This window comes from Neofelis nebulosa, chromosome 4, assembly GCF_028018385.1.
Source record: "Neofelis nebulosa isolate mNeoNeb1 chromosome 4, mNeoNeb1.pri, whole genome shotgun sequence".
NCBI lineage: Eukaryota > Metazoa > Chordata > Mammalia > Carnivora > Felidae > Neofelis > Neofelis nebulosa.
Window position 1 is genome coordinate 109778039 of NC_080785.1, and position 20645 is coordinate 109798683.

Sequence of the window (20645 nt, forward strand, 5' to 3'; positions counted from 1 at the left end):
CACCCATTTCAGGGGCAACCACAGTTGCCATGCAATTACCATAGAATGTCCCCCCATTCACTCCTTACTCAGTACTTACTGAGTGTCTACTGTGTGCCAGGCACTGGTGCAGTGGAGGGGATGCACTGGTGAGTAACTGTACTGTTTTGTGATGTGTATGTTCTGGTTTGGGGTGAGACATCAGTATGCAAGCACATAGCAAATTTCAGCTAAGTGCAAGTGTCTCCTTTTTGAAGCCTCTCTGATCAGCTCTCTAGCATCACACCCCCATTCATAGTCCTGCTTTCTTTTCATGTCCTGTTTTTTACTTCAAATGCTTGTTCACTTACTTGTGTGCTGTCTGTCTCTCCACCCAAAAAGCATTTACTGTATGAGCCCAGAGCCTGATGGCTATTTTCAGCACCTAAAATAGGCATATTACCAGCTGCCAAATGTTTGCTGAATGAGCGGACTTCATTTTGGTTCTCTTCTGGACTGCATGTCTGAGTGTCTCTCGCAAACAATGTGCACATATAAGAAAGAATAAGTGCTAACTGGGAATTGGATTTGCATTTACTCTTCTGTTCTTCATCTGCTCATGAAACACCTTTGAGCTCAGCTCTCTGTAAGGATAATGTGGCGGGTTATTTATTGGTTTCTCTTCCTTCCTGTGCTAGTGTATATAATCAGGATGGAGGATAAGAGTGCAGAAACCCAGGAGCAAATTCATAAACTGCACTTCCCTGGGCAGACGGCTCCTGGTCAGGTACCTGTGCCTGTGCACATGGGGCAGGGGCTAGGGTGCCATCACTCAGTCTGTCCAAGGGAAGAGAAGAATGAGTATGCCACACCTTGTGGAGAAATAGAGCCCAAGAGATACTTGATATGAAGTCTCCTCTGAAAACAACACAATCAAATGATTCCAGAGGCCAGCCCTGTTCCTATGGAGTCTTGTAGAGAATGCCATTCCTAGCTCCCCATTTTCCAGATGATGAAAGTGAAGCATAGATGAGGGGTGAAGTTCAGCAGCATGGACATAAACTGGGTTGTCCAAAGATGTGTAGAAGTTGAGGAGCATGGCTGGTGGCTCATAGTGTGACCTCAGCATGACTGCTGTAAAGCCAGGTGGTGGTGGTGGTTTTTAATAAGTGCTCTCAAACTGGTGGTTTCTATGTAGTCCCTGTTTTTCACCAGACCACCAGCCACACAGACTCAACCTCACTTAGAATTGGCATTTCAAAAGAGATAAAGTAGCTATGACCTGGTCACAAAATAGGGCACAAACTGTGGCCAGTGGCAGCAGTGTTAGTGGGCCTTGAGGTGATAATTCTAATTATATTTAGAGTTACAGAGTAGTGAGTAAAGTATTTAAACACCAAGAGCCAAGATACAATGTGTCTTTTAAAAAATGTTTATTTATTTATTTTGAGAGAAAGAAAGAGTCAGTGGTGCGAGCTTAAGCAGGGGAGGGGTAGAGAGAGAGGGAGAGAGAGAATCCCAGTCAGGCTCCGTGCTGTCATCACAGAGCCTGACATGGGGCTCGACCCCACAAACCATGAGATCATGACCTGCGTCAAAACCAAGAGTTGGACGCTTAACTGACTGAGCCACCCGGGAGCCCCCAATGCTGTTGGATTAAGTCCTAGGCAGTAGATGAGGGCTGGAAGATTGTATGTGTCAGTCATCTCAGAACACAGAGTCAGAACACAAAATAGGACTCAGGAAGGTATAGAGGCCACGAGAATGTGTCTCTTGGGTTTCCAGTGCTATACCCAAAAATTTACCCCCACTCCCCGCTGTTAGAGGTTACCTGCTGCCTTCGCCCAGTGGTGGCCCTGCCAGGATCCTGAAATGGGCCTGTTCCCCAGAGATGTGGACCCGCTGACAATGCTGTGCTGTAGTCTGCATGTGCTTCCCCTGCCTGCCTTCCTGTCTCCCACTGCAGGTGGCCTACATGCCATCTCGTGGCTCTCCCAACACCCCTGTGGCCCCCCATTCCCCCTCACAGGCTTTGTCCCTAACAAACCTCTCACGTGGCTAATCCCACTGGGGCACCTGTGTCCCCAGGGACCCCGACAGACACAAGATGCTGTGCTCTGCCCCTGGGGCTCTATTGCTCAGAGTGGTTTTGGAGTCCTCTTCCTGTCAGGGAGCAGCTGTGAGTTTCACATCTGTAGTTTCTGGTTTGGGAGCCTAGGAACCACCTCCCTGCTGTCTCCCCCATGGGTTTGAGTGTATCATCAAAGCTTTCAGGCTACTTAACACCACGCCTGCAAGTCGCAGGGTCCACCCTACTGCAGCCTTCTCAGGCTTCAGCATAGTGGGGAAACTGAGTGTTAGGGCAGCCTGGCTCCAGGGGAGGGCTGTGTGGATAGAAGCAAGTTACTGAGCAGCCTCCTGACCACTTTCTCATCCTGTGCTTTGAGTTTCTTCTGCCACCTCCCTGCAGGAATGCTGATGGTCTGCATAGTAATTGGTGCTCGAAAGCTTGGGGTCAATCCAGACAACATTGCCACGCCCATTGCTGCCAGCCTGGGAGACCTCATCACGTTGTCCATCCTGGCCTTTGTTAGCAGCTTCTTCTATAAACACAAAGGTAAGAGGTACCCCTTGAGGTGGGGCACACGAACAAGGCTGGGTCCAATGTCGGCAAACAGCAAGCTCTCCCATCCACTCAGGTCAGCAGATAAGTTCAGTCTCCACCTTAGGGCAGGGGTATGCAAGGAGACCAGGGAGGGCCAGAGGATGGCCTGGCCACTTCAGTGCGCCCTCATAGGAGGGTTAACAGACCCTCCATGGGTAAGGCATGTGTCACACCAGACACATACACACCAGCTGGGAAGGGACTCCCAAGGAGGCATGTCATAGCCATGGGCATCAGCATATGCTCTCCCTGCTGGTGTGAGGCAGGAAAAGCCCAGGTCTCCTGAGAAGGTGGCCAGCCAGTGCCCTGGTCATCAGCTAAGGAAGGCGTTCACACCTCTTGTATGATAGACCCTTGTGGCCAGAGGCTCTGACTCCACCAGGGGTCTCCCTAGATCTGCCCTGGGGGCACACTGAACATGTTCTGCCCTGGGCATTGTGGACAGGTAGCATCTCCCTTCCCCAGCAGTCCTAACCTGCTGACTACTCCCCTCTGAGCATCACAGTTTTTGCTTTCCACCTAAGCTGGCTGCCCACAGTTGTTTGGATCTAGTAAGTGTTGATTCTGTGCATGGTCATAACCCCAAGTACCTAGGGGCAGGTGGCATCAGTGAGTGGAGTGGACAGTGAAGAAGATGGTGGACAGCAGTGGGGAATGTGGTGACACTTATTTGGAGGAAATACCTAGACACAGGCACAGACACAGCGAAGCTCTGGCTTATCGTTGCCCTGTGGGAACTCAGACTCCGGAGCAAGAGAAATCACCCAGTGCTTACATGCTGGCAGCTGAAGCAGACTAACAGAATACCTGTGATTTAGTGTATCTGGGCATTGAGACCCTCTCCCTCTCAGCTCTGGGACCAGCTCCTTGTCACCCCAGGAACTGCCTGCCACCAATACTGTTTGATGATTGGGAGATCCTCAAAGTTCCTGTAAGTGGCAATGAAGATCTAATGATAAGATAACCTAATTTTATCTTTAAACCATAGTGAATTTAAAACAAGATTTGTGTGTGGGTTGGTTAATCGAGTTTTACTTATAAAACAAATTTGGGTCACTGGTGTTTCCAGACCCTTCTTCTCTGCCCTACTGTGCATGTTGCAACACATGACTTAGTAGCTGTTGAATCATCGTTGGGTTGTCCGACCCTCAGATTAGACTGTGAATTTATCTTGGGTGCACTTACAGGTTCACTGGGCCTGGCACATATGAGATAAATCTTCACTGATGAAGAATGAGCTGTTGACTGTGTCACCTGTCAATGTAGTTGGGAAGACAAGCCATGTGTGGGGGAAGTATTCATCATGGTGGTGGAAAATATGAAGTGGAGCCTCTGCCAGGGCTCCTGAATCATTCTAGAAAAATCAGACTGAAAAAATGTCCTAAAAGCAGCACTCCTGTAGGCTGCTGCTTCCTAGAGCTTTTGAGACTTGCTTAGAGATTCCTTGGCCTGTCTCCCACCTCCTGGGATGGCAAAGAGGCTGGCCCCTTCCATGATGAGTTATTTGTCTGTAGTCCAAGTTGAGCACCTGTGGCCTGTGCTTCCATGTAGCTGCCCAAGGAGATGGGCCTCCCTATGGCAGAGGAATGAACCATGATTGTTTAGTGCAGAGAAAGACAAGAGGGGAGGGGTCCTCCTAATGATGCTGCTCAGAGAAATGGGATGTGGGGCACAGACCTACGTGCACACCTCTGCGTGCTGGGGTCCACTTGGCAGAGGACTGTGCACCACCTGAGCCTGTCCTTTAGAGGTGGGGCTGGGGGTGAGAGGATAGCTCTAGAGAAAGCTGGTGTCTTGTTTGGAGTGATTGGGAAGGTGACACACAAAATATAAGGGAAGAAGGGAGTGAGTGAGAATGGTGGTATGTGGGGCCCTGACCTGGCTCCAGGAACAGTCAGGTGTCCCAGAACTGTCAGAGTTCTGCTGGCTCCAACCAGCAGAGAAGATGACACAGGGGTATATGTAGCTGCAAAGCTGGGTGTGGTCTGAGCCCTGAGGGACCCATAGATGCTGGGGAGGCCACCTTAGGCTGGCCTCAGCCAGGAGCAGATTGGCATCATTAACCAACTCTGACTGTAGCCCTGATGTCTGTATGCTGGCTCGGGTGCTGGTGGGCCACCTCTTCATGCTGTAGTCTCTCCTATGCCCATCTGAGGGGGAATGGAGAACATGACATGAGTTTGTGCTCAGAAGGTGCTGGGCACAGTGCTGGCCTGTGGACACAATCCCATAAATGTAACCATTAATAATAATAATAAGGTTGAGATAGAAGGAGATGGGAGAGGTTATGTATGTCAGGAAAATAGCAAAAAAGAGAAGTAAAGGGGCTTGTGACAGGAATTGAGGATAAAGAGGAGCTTTTCCAGTTGCTTAATAAGATGGACAAAATCTTTAGAAGTATGGTAGGTTGTCCACCCTAAACTGCCAGAGACAGAAGCATCTCCTCAGCTCCAAGCCCACCTTTAATCATTGCAGCCCAGACTGTGGCCCCACAGTCCATGCTCATGTGCCCTGGCACACTGTCTGTCTGTCTGTCTCTCTCTCTCTCTCCTCCCAGATAATCGATACCTGTTGCTGCTGGTCTGTATCAGCTTCACGGCCCTGATCCCCTTGTGGGTCCTCATTGTCAAGCAGAACCCGCCCATCATGAGGATCCTGAAGTTCGGGTGGTTCCCAATCATTCTAGCGATGGTCATCAGCAGGTGCGCATGAGTGAGGGCTGCCACCACCCCTTTGCTCTCCATGCCACCCCTGTCTGGCCTCTGCAGACAGGGAGAGTGGCCTGAGGCCACCAAGCCTCCGGGGTGAGGATGTAAATCATGTGGGTTTAAATCATTTTCTGGCTGATCATGGTTGGAGGGAATCATTGCTGTGGGCTCCTTCACTAAGTCCCGGTGCCGGTTGTTGAGTCATACCTCTTTGTTCTTCATCTCTTTCCCTCTCACCAAGAACCTTAGGCCTTATTTATTCTGAGAGGCAGTCCTGTTTACCACTGCAGGAGTATCAGAGCCAGGAAGAACTGAACCTGGAAACATCAGATGAACACACTGATGCCAGGACCTCTTGTCCCCTCGTGGCACTGCAGGACACCTGTCTCCCCCATCCCTGCTGCCAGAGTTCCCCTGCTTGGGCTTCAGGGGGTCCCTCACCTGGCCCCACAGTGATGGCTCTGTGAATACCATTTCCTCAGCATGGCTGCTGGTGTGACCTAGTTGGGCTGAGGGATTCGTCCCCCTGGGCCCTTGGGCCTTCAGCTGAGCTCAGGTCTTCCACCCTTGAACCTCACTCTCCAGAGCCCTTTATGTTAGTAGACCTGGATGAGCACCACCCCAGTGCTTTCTGGGGTGCTTTCCTAACGTTGACTCTTAGGGAGAAGTGGTTGTGGTCCAGGTGTCTTTGATTCCAGAAAGCTCCTGGGCTCCTTTTACAAACTGATCCAATCTCGCCAGGACTGTAGGAGCAGGGCAGTCTTTGCTAAACTCCAGGGGCTGGTAGGAGCAAGGTCTTATTACAACATCTCTAAGAACAAGGAGCAGAAGTGGATTCTCATGCAGGTTCCATTTACTGCTCAGGAAAGTAGCAGTTCAGTTGTGGTACATGAGCTGTCACATGGGAGAGTCCAGCCAGCTATGTGACCTCAGAGAGTTTGTAACTTGTTTTTAATGGGCTAACATTATCTGATGGGCCTTCTGTAACAGCTGAGGCTCAGAATAGAGGCAGAGAATCATGTGCGTGGTGGAGAGGACACTGTGGATACCAGCCTGTCTATATCAGATATTTTGTGTAGGGGTCAGGAAAGTGTTTGCTACACTGAGAAAGGAAACTGGTAAGACATTTTGAAAAATTTTTTATTTTAATATTTGTTTATTTTTGTGAGAGAGAGAGAGAGAAAGAGGGCCAGCGAGCATGACTGGGGGAGGGGCAGAGAGAGAGAGAGAAAATCCTAAACAGGCTCCAGGATCTGAGCTGTCAGTATATAGTCCGACGTGGGGCTCGAACTCCAGAATAATGAGATCACGACCTGAGCTAAAGTCAGATTCTCAACCGACTGAGCCACCCAGGTGCCTCTGATAAGACATTTTGTATAGAGGTGTACCAGGTCCCCTACAAGGATAAACTAATCATTTGCCCTCTGCTCTCTCCCCAGTTTTGGAGGGCTCATCTTGAACAAAACCATTTCTAAACAGCAATTCCAAGGCATGGCCATATTTACTCCCATCATATGTGGTAGGTATTGGCAGTCACCATCACCTGGGACCCCTGGGCTGTGTTAGCCCCCAGGGCTTGGGCAGTGGGACCTGAAAAGCAGTGACTTCAGAGCTCCAGCCCCAGGCCCTCAAAGGCAGAATCTGGAAACTGAGCCATGGCTGTGTTTCTGCTAGGCAGAGACTACCGGGCTGGTTTTTCTCATATGGAAGGAGACCCTCAGGGAGAAAGCCCTGACCACTGCTCCACCAGCTCACATTCTTCCTCACAGTCACCACAGAGGCTTGAGCTGTCCCACAGAGCTAAATCCCATGCCTTGAAGGCACATCTATGCCAGGATTCACTGGCACCTGATCATGGCCTTCAGAACTGGGGTGTTGGCTTCTCATGGTTTGTTTGTATGTTTGTTTGTTAATTTCTTAAATTTAGATTCATTGATGACATTTAAAACTAAGAATTTTGCACATAAAAATCTAGATTTCTGCCTTCTTCAAAAGCAAGACTGTGACAATACTGAGTTTACATTCTGGGTGAGGAAACAATCAGCTGCCACTCAGACAGGACTTGTGTTTGTCAGGTTTGCCTGAATCCCCTCCATTCCCTGTTGTCTTCCACCCAACCCTTCATTGATCTCCCTTCTAGGCTTAGATCCTATGGGCTCTTTTAACCAAAGCTTGGTTTGTGTCTGGCTTCTGATGAGGATCTGTAAATGGGACTGACCAGTCAGGGAGGGAACCAAATGTGATAGCTTTTTGCACACTTTGCTTGGTCCCAGACCCTGGTGTTCTGGGGCTGCAGAAACAGGCTACGGAGGCCTTTGGGCACCCCCTCTCCCCATTTCCATGGGAACACAGGTGACTATTCCTTGAATATCAGTGGGCCACCCAGCAGGTCTGTCCCAGTAGAGGCAGGGCTTGCCCGTCATGCAAGGAACTGGCCATGTGGAAGACAACAACTGCTAAGGCAGGCTAAAGCTTGGAAAGATTTCCTTGGATGTCACCAACTCAGATGACTGTGGGGCAACATGAGAATGTTAAATGAGTTCAGCCAGTATGACAATAGGTGGGCAGTAAGGAGCAGCAGGGAATAGGTCATGCTGCAGAAAGTGTTCCTGCTATGGAGGGAGAGGGGCCTGCTTAGCTCCAGCCAGTTGCTGCCTGGCAAGTTTGGAGGTCCAGAGTTGCCAGAACTGACTTCTTAGGAGAAGCCAGCAATTTATGTAAATGCTAACAATTAATTTGAGTTACATTTTTAAATCCACTCCTCCCCACATGATTTTTAAATCATGTGGATTGAGCAAAATAGATCTGCAGCCATCCTCTGCCCACAGACCTTTGCATCCAGGGTTGTTGGTCTCTACCTCTGGAGATCACTGGGACACATCTGGCCCAATGAGAGGTTATTCCCCAATGGGCTGAGGAAACAGGATGGAGGCAGCCTGCCCACTCTCTAAAGATGGTCCTGAACAGGCGCTCTTCTCTGTCAGCCTGTAATCCTGTCCCTGCAAAGACAGCTCAGCATGGCCTTTGTCATCTTGGCATGGTCCATTCTCTGTGGAAGCTGGGAGTCTCAGCCATAAGCCCCAGGCCTGTTGCATATGCTATCCCCTCTTCCCTTGCTGCTGTTGCCCACCTTCTCTTCCATCTCCTTTCCACCTTAGGTGAAAAAATCTTTTCATTTTCTCAGATGTTCCAGTCTGTAATCTGATCCCTGTCACTTCCCACGGCCTTGAGGGCCTTATCAAAATATCTTCCCATAGACCTTTCCATCACTCTCCCTCCCTCCCTCTACTTGACAAATCTGTATTGTAAACCTACTTTGCCAGTCACATTTCCTTCACCATAAGAGGTAGCTGTCAAGGTGATACAGTTACTACCCTGGCGCTTCACTCACAAGGTCGAGTTTACCCTTGCTTGCAGCCAAATAAAATCTGTTGTAAAGTGGGAGGGAAGGAAAAGAGACCAAGTGCTACATCAATCAAGGGAGGCTTCTGGAGGAAGTAGACTTAAAATAAGGGCCAGAACTGAGAGACTGGCATAAAAAGGGGGAAACCATATTCTTTTTCTCCTCCCAGGTGTTGGTGGCAATCTGGTGGCAATTCAGACCAGCCGGATCTCCACCTACCTGCACATGTGGAGCACACCTGGTGTCCTACCCCTCTGGATGAAACAATACTGGCCTAACCCATGCTCCACTTTCTGCACCTCAGGTGAGTCTGGTATCTTCTGGAAGCCACATGGCCATTTCTTTCAACAAGTAAAATTTGCCATTAGTGGAATCTGGTGTCTGTAGCAACAGAGGTCTAAGGCCAGTGCTGACTTCAACAGAGATCATCTTCAAGGTCATGAGTCCTTCTCCCAGAGACCTGACTCCCACCCTTGCCTTTAGTTGATTGATTGATTGATTGATTCATTCATTCATTCATTTAAATATTCAAATATTCAAACATTCAAATATTTATTGAAGGTCTGCCAGGTACTAGATGTCATATTATTGTGATGAGTCAGAGAAAGCTGAGTCTTGCCCCCATGTATATACATGGTCCAGAAGAGCAGATATAGGGAGCCAGTGTGGCTGAGTTGGTTGATCGTCCCAACTTTTTATTTTTGGCTTAGGTCATGACCCCAAGGTCATGGGAAAGTCTCTCTCTCTCTCTCCCTCTCCCTCTCTCCCACTCTCCCTCTCCCCCTCTTCCTCCCTCCCTCTGCCCACAGTACTCTCTCCCTCTCTAAAAGCAAAAACAAACAAACAGAAGAGCAGATAAACACACCAAAAATGGAGCTCTTGACTAAATATTGTGGTATGGTTTTTAGGGTTTGTTTCTTTGTTTATTTTTTTTAATTTTATATTTATTTTTTAAAATTTACACCCAAATTAGTTAGCATATAGTGAAACAATGATTTCAGGAGTAGTTTCCTTAGTGTCCCTTACGCATTTAGCGCATCCCCCCTCCCACAACCCCTCGATCAACCCTCAGTTTGTTCTCCATATTTATGAGTCTCTTCTGTTTTGTCCCACTCCCTGTTTTTATATAATTTTTTCCCCTTCCCTTATGTTCATCTGTTTTGTCCCCTAAAGTCCTCATATGAGTGAAGTCATATGATTTTTGTCTTTCTCTGACTAATTTCACTTAGAATAATACCCTCCATCCACGTATTTGGAATGGCAAGATTTCATTTTTTGTGATTGCTGAATACTCCATTGTATATATATGCCACATTTTCTTTTTTTTTTTTTTTTTTTTTTTTTTTTTTAAATTTTTTTTTCAACGTTTTTTATTTATTTTTGGGACAGAGAGAGACAGAGCATGAACAGGGGAGGTGCAGAGAGAGGGAGACACAGAATCGGAAACAATGCCACATTTTCTTTATCCATTCATCCATTGATGGACATTTGGGCTCTTTCCATACTTTGGCTATTGATGATAGTGCTTCTATAAACATGGGGTGCATGTGTCCCTTCAAAACAGCACACCTATATCCCTTGGATAAATGCCTAGTAGTGCAATTGCTGGGTCGTAGGATAGTTCTATTTTTAGTTTTTTGAGGAACCTCCATACTGTTTCCTAGAGTGGCTGCACAAGCTTGCATTGCCACCAACAATGCAAAAGAGACCCTCTTTCTCCACATCCTTGCCAACATCTGTTGTGGCCTGAGTTGTTAATGTTAGCCATTCTGACAGGTGTCAGGTGGTATCTCATTGTGGTTTTGATTTGTATTTCCCTGATGATGAGTGGTGTTGAGACTTTTTTCATGTGTTAGTTGGCCATCTGGATGTCTTCCTTGGAGAAGTGTCTATTCATGTCTTTTGCCCATTTCTTCACTGGATTATTTGTTTTTTGGGTGTTGAGTTTGATAAGTACTTTGTAGATTTTGGATACTAACCCTTTATCTGATATGTCATTTGCAAATATCTTCTCCCATTCTGTCGGTTGCCTTTTAGTTTTGCTGATTGTTTCCTTCGCTGTACAGAAGCTTTTTATTTTGATGGGGTCCCAGTAGTTCATTTTTTCTTTTGTTTCCCTTGCCTCTGGAGACGTGTTGAGTAAGAAGTTGCTGCGGGCAAGATGAAAGAGGTTTTTGCCTGCTTTCTCCTCGAGGATTTTGATGGCTTCCTGTCTTACATTGAGGTCTTTCATCCATTTTGAGTTTATTTTTGTGTGTGGTGTAAGAAAGTGGTCCAGGTTCATTTTTCTGCATGTCGCTGTCCAGTTTTCCCAGCACCACTTGCTGAAAAGACTGTCTTTATTCCATTGGATATTCTTTCCTGCTTTGTCAAAGATTAGTTGGCCATATATTTGTGGGTCCATTTCTGGGTTCTCTATTCTGTTCCATTGATCTGAGTGTCTGTTCTTGTGCCAGTACCATACTGTCTTGATGATTACAGCTTTGTAGTATAGCTTGAAGTGTGGGATTGTGATGCCTCCTGCTTTGGTTTTCGTTTTTAAGATTGCTTTGACTATTCACGGTCTTTTCTGGTTCCATACAAATTTTAGGATTATTTGTTTTAGCTCTGTTAAGAAAGCTGGTGTTACTTTGATCGGGATTGCATTGAATATGTAGATTGCTGAGGGGATGGAGAACTATTTATCAGGCTACTGGAAGTCAAAAGAAAGCTGGAGTAGCCATACTTATATCAGACAAACTAGACTTTAAATTAAAGGCTGTAACGAGAGATGAAGAAGGGCATTTTATAATAATTATAGGGCCTATCCATCAGGAAGAGCTAACAATTATAAATGTCTATGCGCCGAATATGGGAGCCCCCAAATATATAAAAAAATTACTAACAAACATAAGCAACCTTATTGATAAGAATGTGGTAATTGCAGGGGACTTTAACACTCCACTTACAGAAATGGATAGATCATCTAGACACACGGTCAATAAAGAAACAAGGGCCCTGAATGATACATTGGATCAGATGGACTAGACAGATATATTTAGAACTCTGCATCCCAAAGCAACAATATACTTTCTTCTTGAGTGCACATGGAACATTCTCCAAGATCACATACTGGGTCCCAAAACAGCCCTTCATAAGTATACAAGAATTGAGATCATACCATGCATACTTTCAGACCACAATTCTATGAAGTTTGAAATCAACCACAGGAAAAAGTCTGGAAAACCTCCAAAAGCATGGAGGTTAAAGAACACCCTACTAACGAATGAGTGGGTCAACCAGGCAATTCGAGAAGAAATTAAAAAATATATGGAAACAAACGAAAATGAAAATTCAACAATCCAAACGCTTTGGGACGCAGCGAAGGCAGTCCTGAGAGGAAAATACATTGCAATCCAGGCCTATCTCAAGAAACAAGAAAAATCCCAAATACAAAATCTAACAGCACACCTAAAGGAAAAAGAAGCAGAACAGCAAAGACACCCCAAACCCCGCAGAAGAAGAGAAATAATAAAGATCAGAGCAGAAATAAACAATATAGAATCTAAAAAAACTGTAGAGCAGATCAATCAAACCAAGAGTTGGTTTGAAAAAATAAACAAAATTGATAAACCTCTAGCCAGGCTTCTCAAAAAGAAAAGGGAGATGACCCAAATGGATAAAATCATGAATGAAAATGGAATTATTACAACCAATCCCTCAGAAATACAAGCAATTATCAGGGAATACTATGAAAAATTATATGCCAACAAACTGGACAACCTGGAAGAAATAGACAAATTCCTAAACACCCAAACACTTCTAAAACTCAATCAGGAGGAAATAGAAAGCTTGAACAGACCCATAACCAGTGAAGAAATTGAATGAGTTATCAAAAATCTCCCAACAAATAAGAGTCCAGGACCAGATGGCTTCCCAGGGGAGTTCTACCAGACATTTATTTTATTTTTTTTTTAATATATGAAATTTATTGTCAAATTGGTTTCCATACAACACCCAGTGTTCATCCCAAAAGGTGCCCTCCTCAATACCCATCACCCACTCTCCCCTCCCTCCCATCCCCCATCAACCCTTAGTTTGTTCTCAGTTTTTAACAGTCTCTTATGCTTTGGCTCTCTCCCACTCTCACCTCTTTTTTTTTTTTCCTTCCCCTCCCCCACGGGTTTATGTTAAGTTTCTCAGGATCCACATAAGAGTGAAAACATATGGTATCTGTCTTTCTCTGTACGGCTTATTTCACTTAGCATCACACTCTCCAGTTCCATCCACATTGCTACAAAAGGCCATATTTCATTCTTTCTCATTGCCACATAGTATTCCATTGTGTATATAAACCAGAATTTCTTTATCCATTCATCAGTTGATGGACATTTAGGCTCTTTCCATAATTTGGCTATTGTTAAGAGTGCTGCTATAAACATTGGGGTACAAGTGCCCCTATGCATCAGTACTCCTGTATCCCTTGGATAAATTCCTAGCAGTGCTATTGCTGGGTCATAGGGTAGGTCTATTTTTAATTTTCTGAGGAACTTCCACACTGCTTTCCAGAGTGGCTGCACCAATTTGCATTCCCACCAACAGTGCAAGAGGGTTCCCGTTTCTCCACATCCTCTCCAGCATCTATAGTCTCCTGATTTGTTCATTTTGGCCACTCTGACTGGCGTGAGGTGATATCTGAGTGTGGTTTTGATTTGTATTTCCCTGATAAGGAGCGACGTTGAACATCTTTTCATGTGCCTGTTAGCCATCCAGATGTCTTCTTTAGAGAAGTGTCTATTCATGTTTTCTGCCCATTTCTTCAGTGGGTTATTTGTTTTTCGGGTGTGGAGTTTGGTGAGCTCTTTATAGATTTTGGATACTAGCCCTTTGTCCCATATGTCATTTGCAAATATCTTTCCCCATTCTGTTGGTTGCCTTTTAGTTTTGTTGGTTGTTTCCTTTGCTGTACAGAAGCTTTTTATCTTCATAAGGTCCCAGTAATTCACTTTTGCTTTTAATTCCCTTGCCTTTGGGGATGTGTCGAGTAAGAGATTGCTACGGCTGAGGTCAGAGAGGTCTTTTCCTGCTTTCTCCTCTAAGGTTTTGATGGTTTCCTGTCTCACATTCAGGTCCTTTATCCATTTTGAGTTTATTTTTGTCAATGGTGTGAGAAAGCGGTCTAGTTTCAACCTTCTGCATGTTGCTGTCCAGGTCTCCCAGCACCATTTGTTAAAGAGACTGTCTTTTTTCCATTGGATGTTCTTTCCTGCTTTGTCAAAGATGAGTTGGCCATATGTTTTTGGGTCTAGTTCTGGGGTTTCTATTCTATTCCATTGGTCTATGTGTCTGTTTTTGTGCCAATACCATGCTGTCTTGATGATTACAGCTTTGTAGTAGAGGCTAAAGTCTGGGATTGTGATGCCTCCTGCTTTGGTCTTCTTCTTCAAAATTACTTTGGCTATTCAGGGCCTTTTGTGGTTCCATATGAATTTTAGGATTGCTTGTTCTAGTTTCGAGAAGAATGCTGGTGCAATTTTGATTGGGATTGCATTGAATGTGTAGATAGCTTTGGGTAGTATTGACATTTTGACAATATTTATTCTTCCAATCCATGAGCAGGGAATGTCTTTCCATTTCTTTATATCTTCTTCAATTTCCTTCATAAGCTTTCTATACTTTTCAGCATACAGATCTTTTACATATTTGGTTAGATTTATTCCTAGGTATTTTATGCTTCTTGGTGCAATTGTGAATGGGATCAGTTTCTTTATTTGTCTTTCTGTTGCTTCATTGTTAGTGTATAAGAATGCAACTGATTTCTGTACATTGATTTTGTATCCTGCAACTTTGCTGAATTCATGTATCAGTTCTAGCAGACTTTTGGTGGAATCTATCGGATTTTCCATGTATAATATCATGTCATCTGCAAAAAGCGAAAGCTTGACTTCATCTTTGCCAATTTTGATGCCTTTGATTTCCTTCTGTTGTCTGATTGCTGATGCTAGAACTTCCAGCACTATGTTAAACAACAGCGGTGAGAGTGGGCATCCCTGTCGTGTTCCTGATCTCAGGGAAAAAGCTCTCAGTTTTTCCCCATTGAGGATGATGTTAGCTGTGGGCTTTTATGATCTTTAAGTATGTTCCTTCTATCCCGACTTTCTTGAGGGTTTTTATTAAGAAAGGGTGCTGGATTTTGTCAAAGGCCTTTTCTGCATCGATTGACAGGATCATATGGTTCTTCTCTTTTTTTTTATTAATGTGATGTATCGCGTTGATTGATTTGCGAATGTTGAACCAGCCCTGCATCCCAGGAATGAATCCCACTTGATCATGGTGAATAATTCTTTTGATATGCCGTTGAATTTGATTTGCTAGTATCTTATTCAGAATTTTTGCATCCATATTCATCAGGGATATTGGCCTGTAGTTCTCTTTTTCTACTGGGTCTCTGTCTGATTTAGGAATCAAAGTAATACTGGCTTCATAGATTGAGTCTGGAAGTTTTCCTTCCCTTTCTATTTCTTGGAATAGCTTGAGTAGGATAGGTATTATCTCTGCTTAAATGTCTGGTAGAACTCCCCTGGGAAGCCATCTGGTCCTGGACTCTTATTTGTTGGGAGATTTTTGATAACCAATTCAATTTCTTTGCTGGTTATGGGTCTGTTCAAGCTTTCTATTTCCTCCTGGTTGAGTTTTGGAAGAGTGTGGGTGTTTAGGAATTTGTCCATTTCTTCCAGGTTGTCCAATTTGTTGGCATATAATTTTTCATAGTATTCCCTGATAAATGTTTGTATCTCTGAGGGATTGGTTGTAATAATTCCATTTTCGTTCATGATTTTATCTGTTTGGGTCATCTCCCTTTTCTTTTTGAGAAGCCTGGCTAGAGGTTTGTCAATTTTGTTTATTTTTTCAAAAAACCAACTCTTGGTTTCATTGATCTCCTCTACAGTTTTTTTAGATTCTATATTGTTTATTTCTGCTCTGATCTTTATTATTTCTCTTCTTCTGCTGGGTTTAGGCTGCCTTTGCTGTTCTGCTTCTATTTCCTTTAGGTGTGCTGTTAGATTTTGTATTTGGGATTTTTCTTGTTTCTTGAGATAGGCCTGGATTGCAATGTATTTTCCTCTCAGGACTGCCTTTGCTGCATCCCAAAGCGTTTGGATTGTTGTATTTTCATTTTCATTTGTTTCCATATATTTTTTAATTTCTTCTCTAATTGCCCAGTTGACCCACTCATTCGTTAGTAGGGTGTTCTTTAACCTCCATGCTTTTGGAGGTTTTCCAGACTTTTTCCTGTGGTTGATTTCAAGCTTCATAGCATTGTGGTCTGAAAGTATGCATGGTATAATTTCAATTCTTTAAACTTATGAAGGGCTGTTTTGTGACCCAGTATATGATCTATCTTGGAGAATGTTCCATGTGCACTCGAGAAGAAAGTATATTCTGTTGCTTTGGGATGCAGAGTTCTAAATATATCTGTCAAGTCCATCTGATCCAATGTGTCATTCAGGGCCCTTGTTTCTTTATTGACTGTGTGTCTAGATGATCTATCCATTTCTGTAAGTGGGGTGTTAAAGTCCCCTGCAATTACCACATTCTTATCAATAAGGTTGCTTATGTTTATGAGAAATTGTTTTATTTATTTGGGGGCTCCGGTATTCGGCGCATAGACATTTATAATTGTTACCTCTTCCTGATGGATAGACCCTGTAATTATTATATAATGCCCTTCATCATCTCTTGTTACAGCCTTTAATTTAAAGTCTAGTTTGTCTGATATAAGTATGCCTACTCCAGCTTTCTTTTGGCTTCCAGTAGCATGATAAATAGTTCTCCATCCCCTCACTCTCAATCTAAAGGTGTCCTCAGGTCTAAAATGAGTCTCTTGTGGACAGCAAATAGATGGGTCTTGTTTTTTTATCCATTCTGATACCCTGTGTCTTTTGGTTGGCGCATTTAATCCATTTACATTCAGTGTTATTATAGAAAGATACGGGTTTAGAGTCATTGTGATGTCTGTACGTTTTATGCTTGTAGTGATGTCTCTGGTACTTTGTCTCACAGGATCCCCCTTAGGATCTCTTGTAGGGCTGGTTTAGTGGTGACAAATTCCTTCAGTTTTTGTTTGTTTGGGAAGACCTTTATCTCTCCTTCTATTCTAAATGACAGACTTGCTGGATAAAGGATTCTCGGCTGCATATTTTTTCTGTTTAGCACACTGAAGATATCGTGCCAATCCTTTCTGGCCTGCCAAGTTTCAAAAGAGAGATCAGTCACGAGTCTTATAGGTCTCCCTTTATATGTGAGGGCACGTTTATCCCTTGCTGCTTTCAGAATTTTCTCTTTATCCTTGTATTTTGCCAGTTTCACTATGCTATGTCGTGCAGAAGATCGATTCAAGTTACGTCTGAAGGGAGTTCTCTGTGCCTCTTGGATTTCAATGCCTTTTTCCTTCCCCAGTTCAGGAAAGTTCTCAGCTATTATTTCTTCAAGTACCCCTTCAGCACCTTTCCCTCTCTCTTCCTCCTCTGGGATACCAATTATGCGTATATTATTTCTTTTTAGTGTGTCACTTAGTTCTCTAATTTTCCCCTCATACTCCTGGATTTTTTTATCTCTCTTTTTCTCAGCTTCCTCTTTTTCCATAACTTTATCTTCTAGTTCACCTATTCTCTCCTCTGCCTCTTCAATCCAAGCCGTCGTTGTTTCCATTTTGTTTTGCATTTAGTTTAAAGCGTTTTTCAGGTCCTCCTGACTGTTCCTTAGTCCCTTGATCTCTGTAGCAAGAGATTCTCTGCTGTCCTCTATACTGTTTTCAAGCCCAGCGATTAATTTTATGACTATTATTCTAAATTCACTTTCTGTCATATTATTTAAATCCTTTTTGATCAGTTCATTAGCTGTTGTTATTTCCTGGAGATTCTTCTGAGGGAAATTCTTCCGTTTGGTCATTTTGGATAGTCCCTGGAGTGGTGCGGACCTGCAGGGCACTTCCCCTGTGCTGTGGTGTATAACTGGAGCTGGTGGGCAGAGTCGCAGTCAGACCTGATGTCTGCCCCCAGCCCACCACTGGGGCCACAGTCAGACTGGTGCCTTCTCTTCCCCTCTCCTAGGGGCAGGATTCACTGTGGGGTGGTGTGGCCCATCTGGGCTACTTGCACACTGCCAGGCTTGTGGAGCTGGAGATCTGGCGTATTAGCTGAGGTGGGTAGGCAAGGTGCACGGGGGCAGGAGAGGCAGGCTTAGCTCGCTTCTCCTTAGGTGATCCACTTCAGGAGGGGTCCTGTGGCAGCGGGAGGGAGTCAGATCCGCTGCCGGAGGTTTGGCTCCGCAGAAGCACAGAGTTGGGTGTTTGCGGGGAGCGAGCAAGTTCCCTGGTAGGAACTGGTTCCCTTTGGGATTTTGGCTGGGGGGTGGGCGGGGGAGATGGCGCTGGCGAGCGCCTTTGTTCCCCACCAAACTGAGCTCTGTCATCCGGGGGCTCAGCAGCTCTCCCTCCCTTTGTCCTCCAGCCTTCCCGCTTTCTGAGTAGAGCTGTTAACTTATGACCTCCCAGACGCTAAGTCGCGCTTGCTGTCGGAACACACTCCGTCTGGCCCCTCCGCTTTTGCCAGCCAGACTCGGGGGCTCTGCTTGGCCGGCAGGCTGCCCCTCCGCCCTGGCTCCCTCCCACCAGTCCGTGGAGCGCGCACCGCCTTGCCGCCCTTCCTACCCTCTTCCGTGGGTCTCTCGTCTGCGCTTGGCTCTGGAGACTCCGTTCTGCTAATCCTCTGGCGGTTTTCTGGGTTATTTAGGCAGGTGTAGGTGGAATCTAAGTGATCAGCAGGATGGGCGGTGAGCCCAGCATCCTCCTACGCCGCCATCTTCTTCAATCCCCCTCCATCCCCTTATTTTCAATCTGAAGGTGTCTTTAGGTCTAAAGTGGTACTCTTGTAAACAACATATAGATGGATCTTGTTTTCTTATCCATTCTGTTATCCTATGTCTTTTGATTGGAGCATTGAGTCCAATGACATTTAGAGTGAGTACTAAAAGATATGAATTTATTGGATTATGATGCTTGTAGAGTTGGAGTTTCTGGTGGTGTTCTCTGGTGCTTTCTAATCTTTTGTTGCTTTTGGTATTTATATATATATGTATATATATATAATGTGTGTATATATATATATATATATATATATATGTATATATATATAATGTGTGTATATATATATATATATATACACACACATACACATGTGTATATACACGTGTGTATATATATATTTTCATCTTTTCTCCCCTCAGATTCCCCTTAAAATTTTTTGCAGGGCTGCTTTATTGGTCACAAATTCCTTTAATTTTTGTTTGTCTGGGAAACTTTTTCTCTCTCCTTCTATTTTTAATGACAGCCTTGCTGGATAAAGCATTCTTGGCTGCATATTTTTCTGATGCAGCACACTGAATATATCCCACCACTCCTTTCTGGCCTGCCAAGTTTCTGTGGATAGGTCTGCAAACCTGATCTGCCTTCCCTTGTAGGTTAGGGACTTTTTTTCCCTTGCTGCTTTCATGAGTCTATGCTTGCCTGAGTATTTTGTGAATTTGAATATGATATGCCTTGTTGATGGTCGGTTTTTGTTGAATCTAATGGGGGTACTCTGTGCTTCCTGGATTTTGATGTCTGTGTCTTTCCCCAGGTTGGGAAAGTTTTCCACTATGATTTGCTCACATAACCCTTCTACCCCTATTTCTCTCTCTCTCCCTCCTCTGGGACCCCTATGATTCTGATGTTGTTCCTTTTTATAGAGTCACTGATTTCTCTAATTCTTAAATCGTGCTCTTTTTCCTTAATCTCCCTCTTTTTTTCTACTTCGTTATTCTCTATAAGTTTGTCCTCTATATCGCTGATTCTCTGTTCTGCCTCACCCATCCTTGCTGCTGCTGCATCCATCCATGATTGCAGCTCAGTTATAGCATTTTTAAAATCATTCTGGCTATTTTTTACTTCTATTTTCAGCTCCAGCTAGTATTCGTATTATCGTGATTCTAAATTCCAGTTCAGACATCTTTGCTTGTATCTGTGTTGGTTAAATCCCTGGCTGTCATTTCTTCATGCTCTTTCCTTTGGGGTGAATTCCTTCATTTTGTCATTTTGAAGGGAGGAAAGGATTTAATGAGGTAGAAAAATTGAAGTTAAAAAAATTAAAATTCAAAAAATGTTAAAATTAAAAATTAAAAACACACACATAAAATCGAATGAACAGATGATGCTAGATCCTAGGTATGTTTTGGTCTTGGTGTTGAAAGTGGTGTGACCGATTAGAGGGAAAAAAAAGAGGGGGGGATGGGTGAGAAAAAAAGGAAATTGTGTGAGAATTTGCAAAAATGAATACACTGAAGTAGACTAAAATGAGATTATGGGGTAAAATAGAATTTGAATAAATATATACAAAAGTAAAGAATATAGTAGAAAAAAATTAAAGAAAAATATTTTTAATAAAAATTAAAAATAAATATAAATTTTTCTTTTTCTGTAGTTAAGAAAAAGGGAAAGAAACAAAAAAGAGAAAAAGGATTTAAAAAAAGGAAAAAAGAAATCATTTGAAAATTTGAAAAAGTGAATACAATGTAGTAGACTAAAATAAAATGATGGAAGTAAAATAGAATTTGAAAAAATTTACATAAATGCAAAAAATCTAGTATTATATTTTTTCAGTATTCAATATAGTATTGTATTTTTTCGCTTTTCAGCACTTGAAAAAGTGCCACTTCTGATGAGAAATTACTGTCATTTGAATTGTTTCTATTGTATACATAAGGTGTCATTTGTCTTTTGTTTATTTCAAGAATTTTACTTTACTTTTTACACTATGAGTTATGATATACTTTGATGTCTATTTCTTAGGGATTTTCCACATTTGGGGTCCACTCACCTCTTTGAAGAAATAGA

The 20645-nt window shown here is 43.8% G+C and overlaps 1 protein-coding gene across 12 annotated transcripts in view; it reads left to right on the top strand.

Annotated features, from left to right (window-relative positions):
- The window catches only part of SLC41A3 (solute carrier family 41 member 3), a 130601-nt gene that overhangs the window by 72056 nt on the left and 37900 nt on the right, over window positions 1–20645 (top strand). For 11 of the 12 annotated variants that reach the window (XR_009260659.1, XR_009260658.1, XM_058725728.1 and 8 more), the window contains 4 exons: window positions 2429–2575; window positions 5181–5325; window positions 6771–6850; window positions 8904–9038. Coding sequence is in view for 10 of the 12 variants with exons in the window: in XM_058725728.1 (XP_058581711.1) it covers window positions 2429–2575; window positions 5181–5325; window positions 6771–6850; window positions 8904–9038 (507 nt within the window). In the remaining 2 variants the exon portion in view is untranslated. The remainder of the gene's footprint in view (window positions 1–2428; window positions 2576–5180; window positions 5326–6770; window positions 6851–8903; window positions 9039–20645) is intronic. The other variant, XM_058725735.1, reaches the window with a different exon arrangement.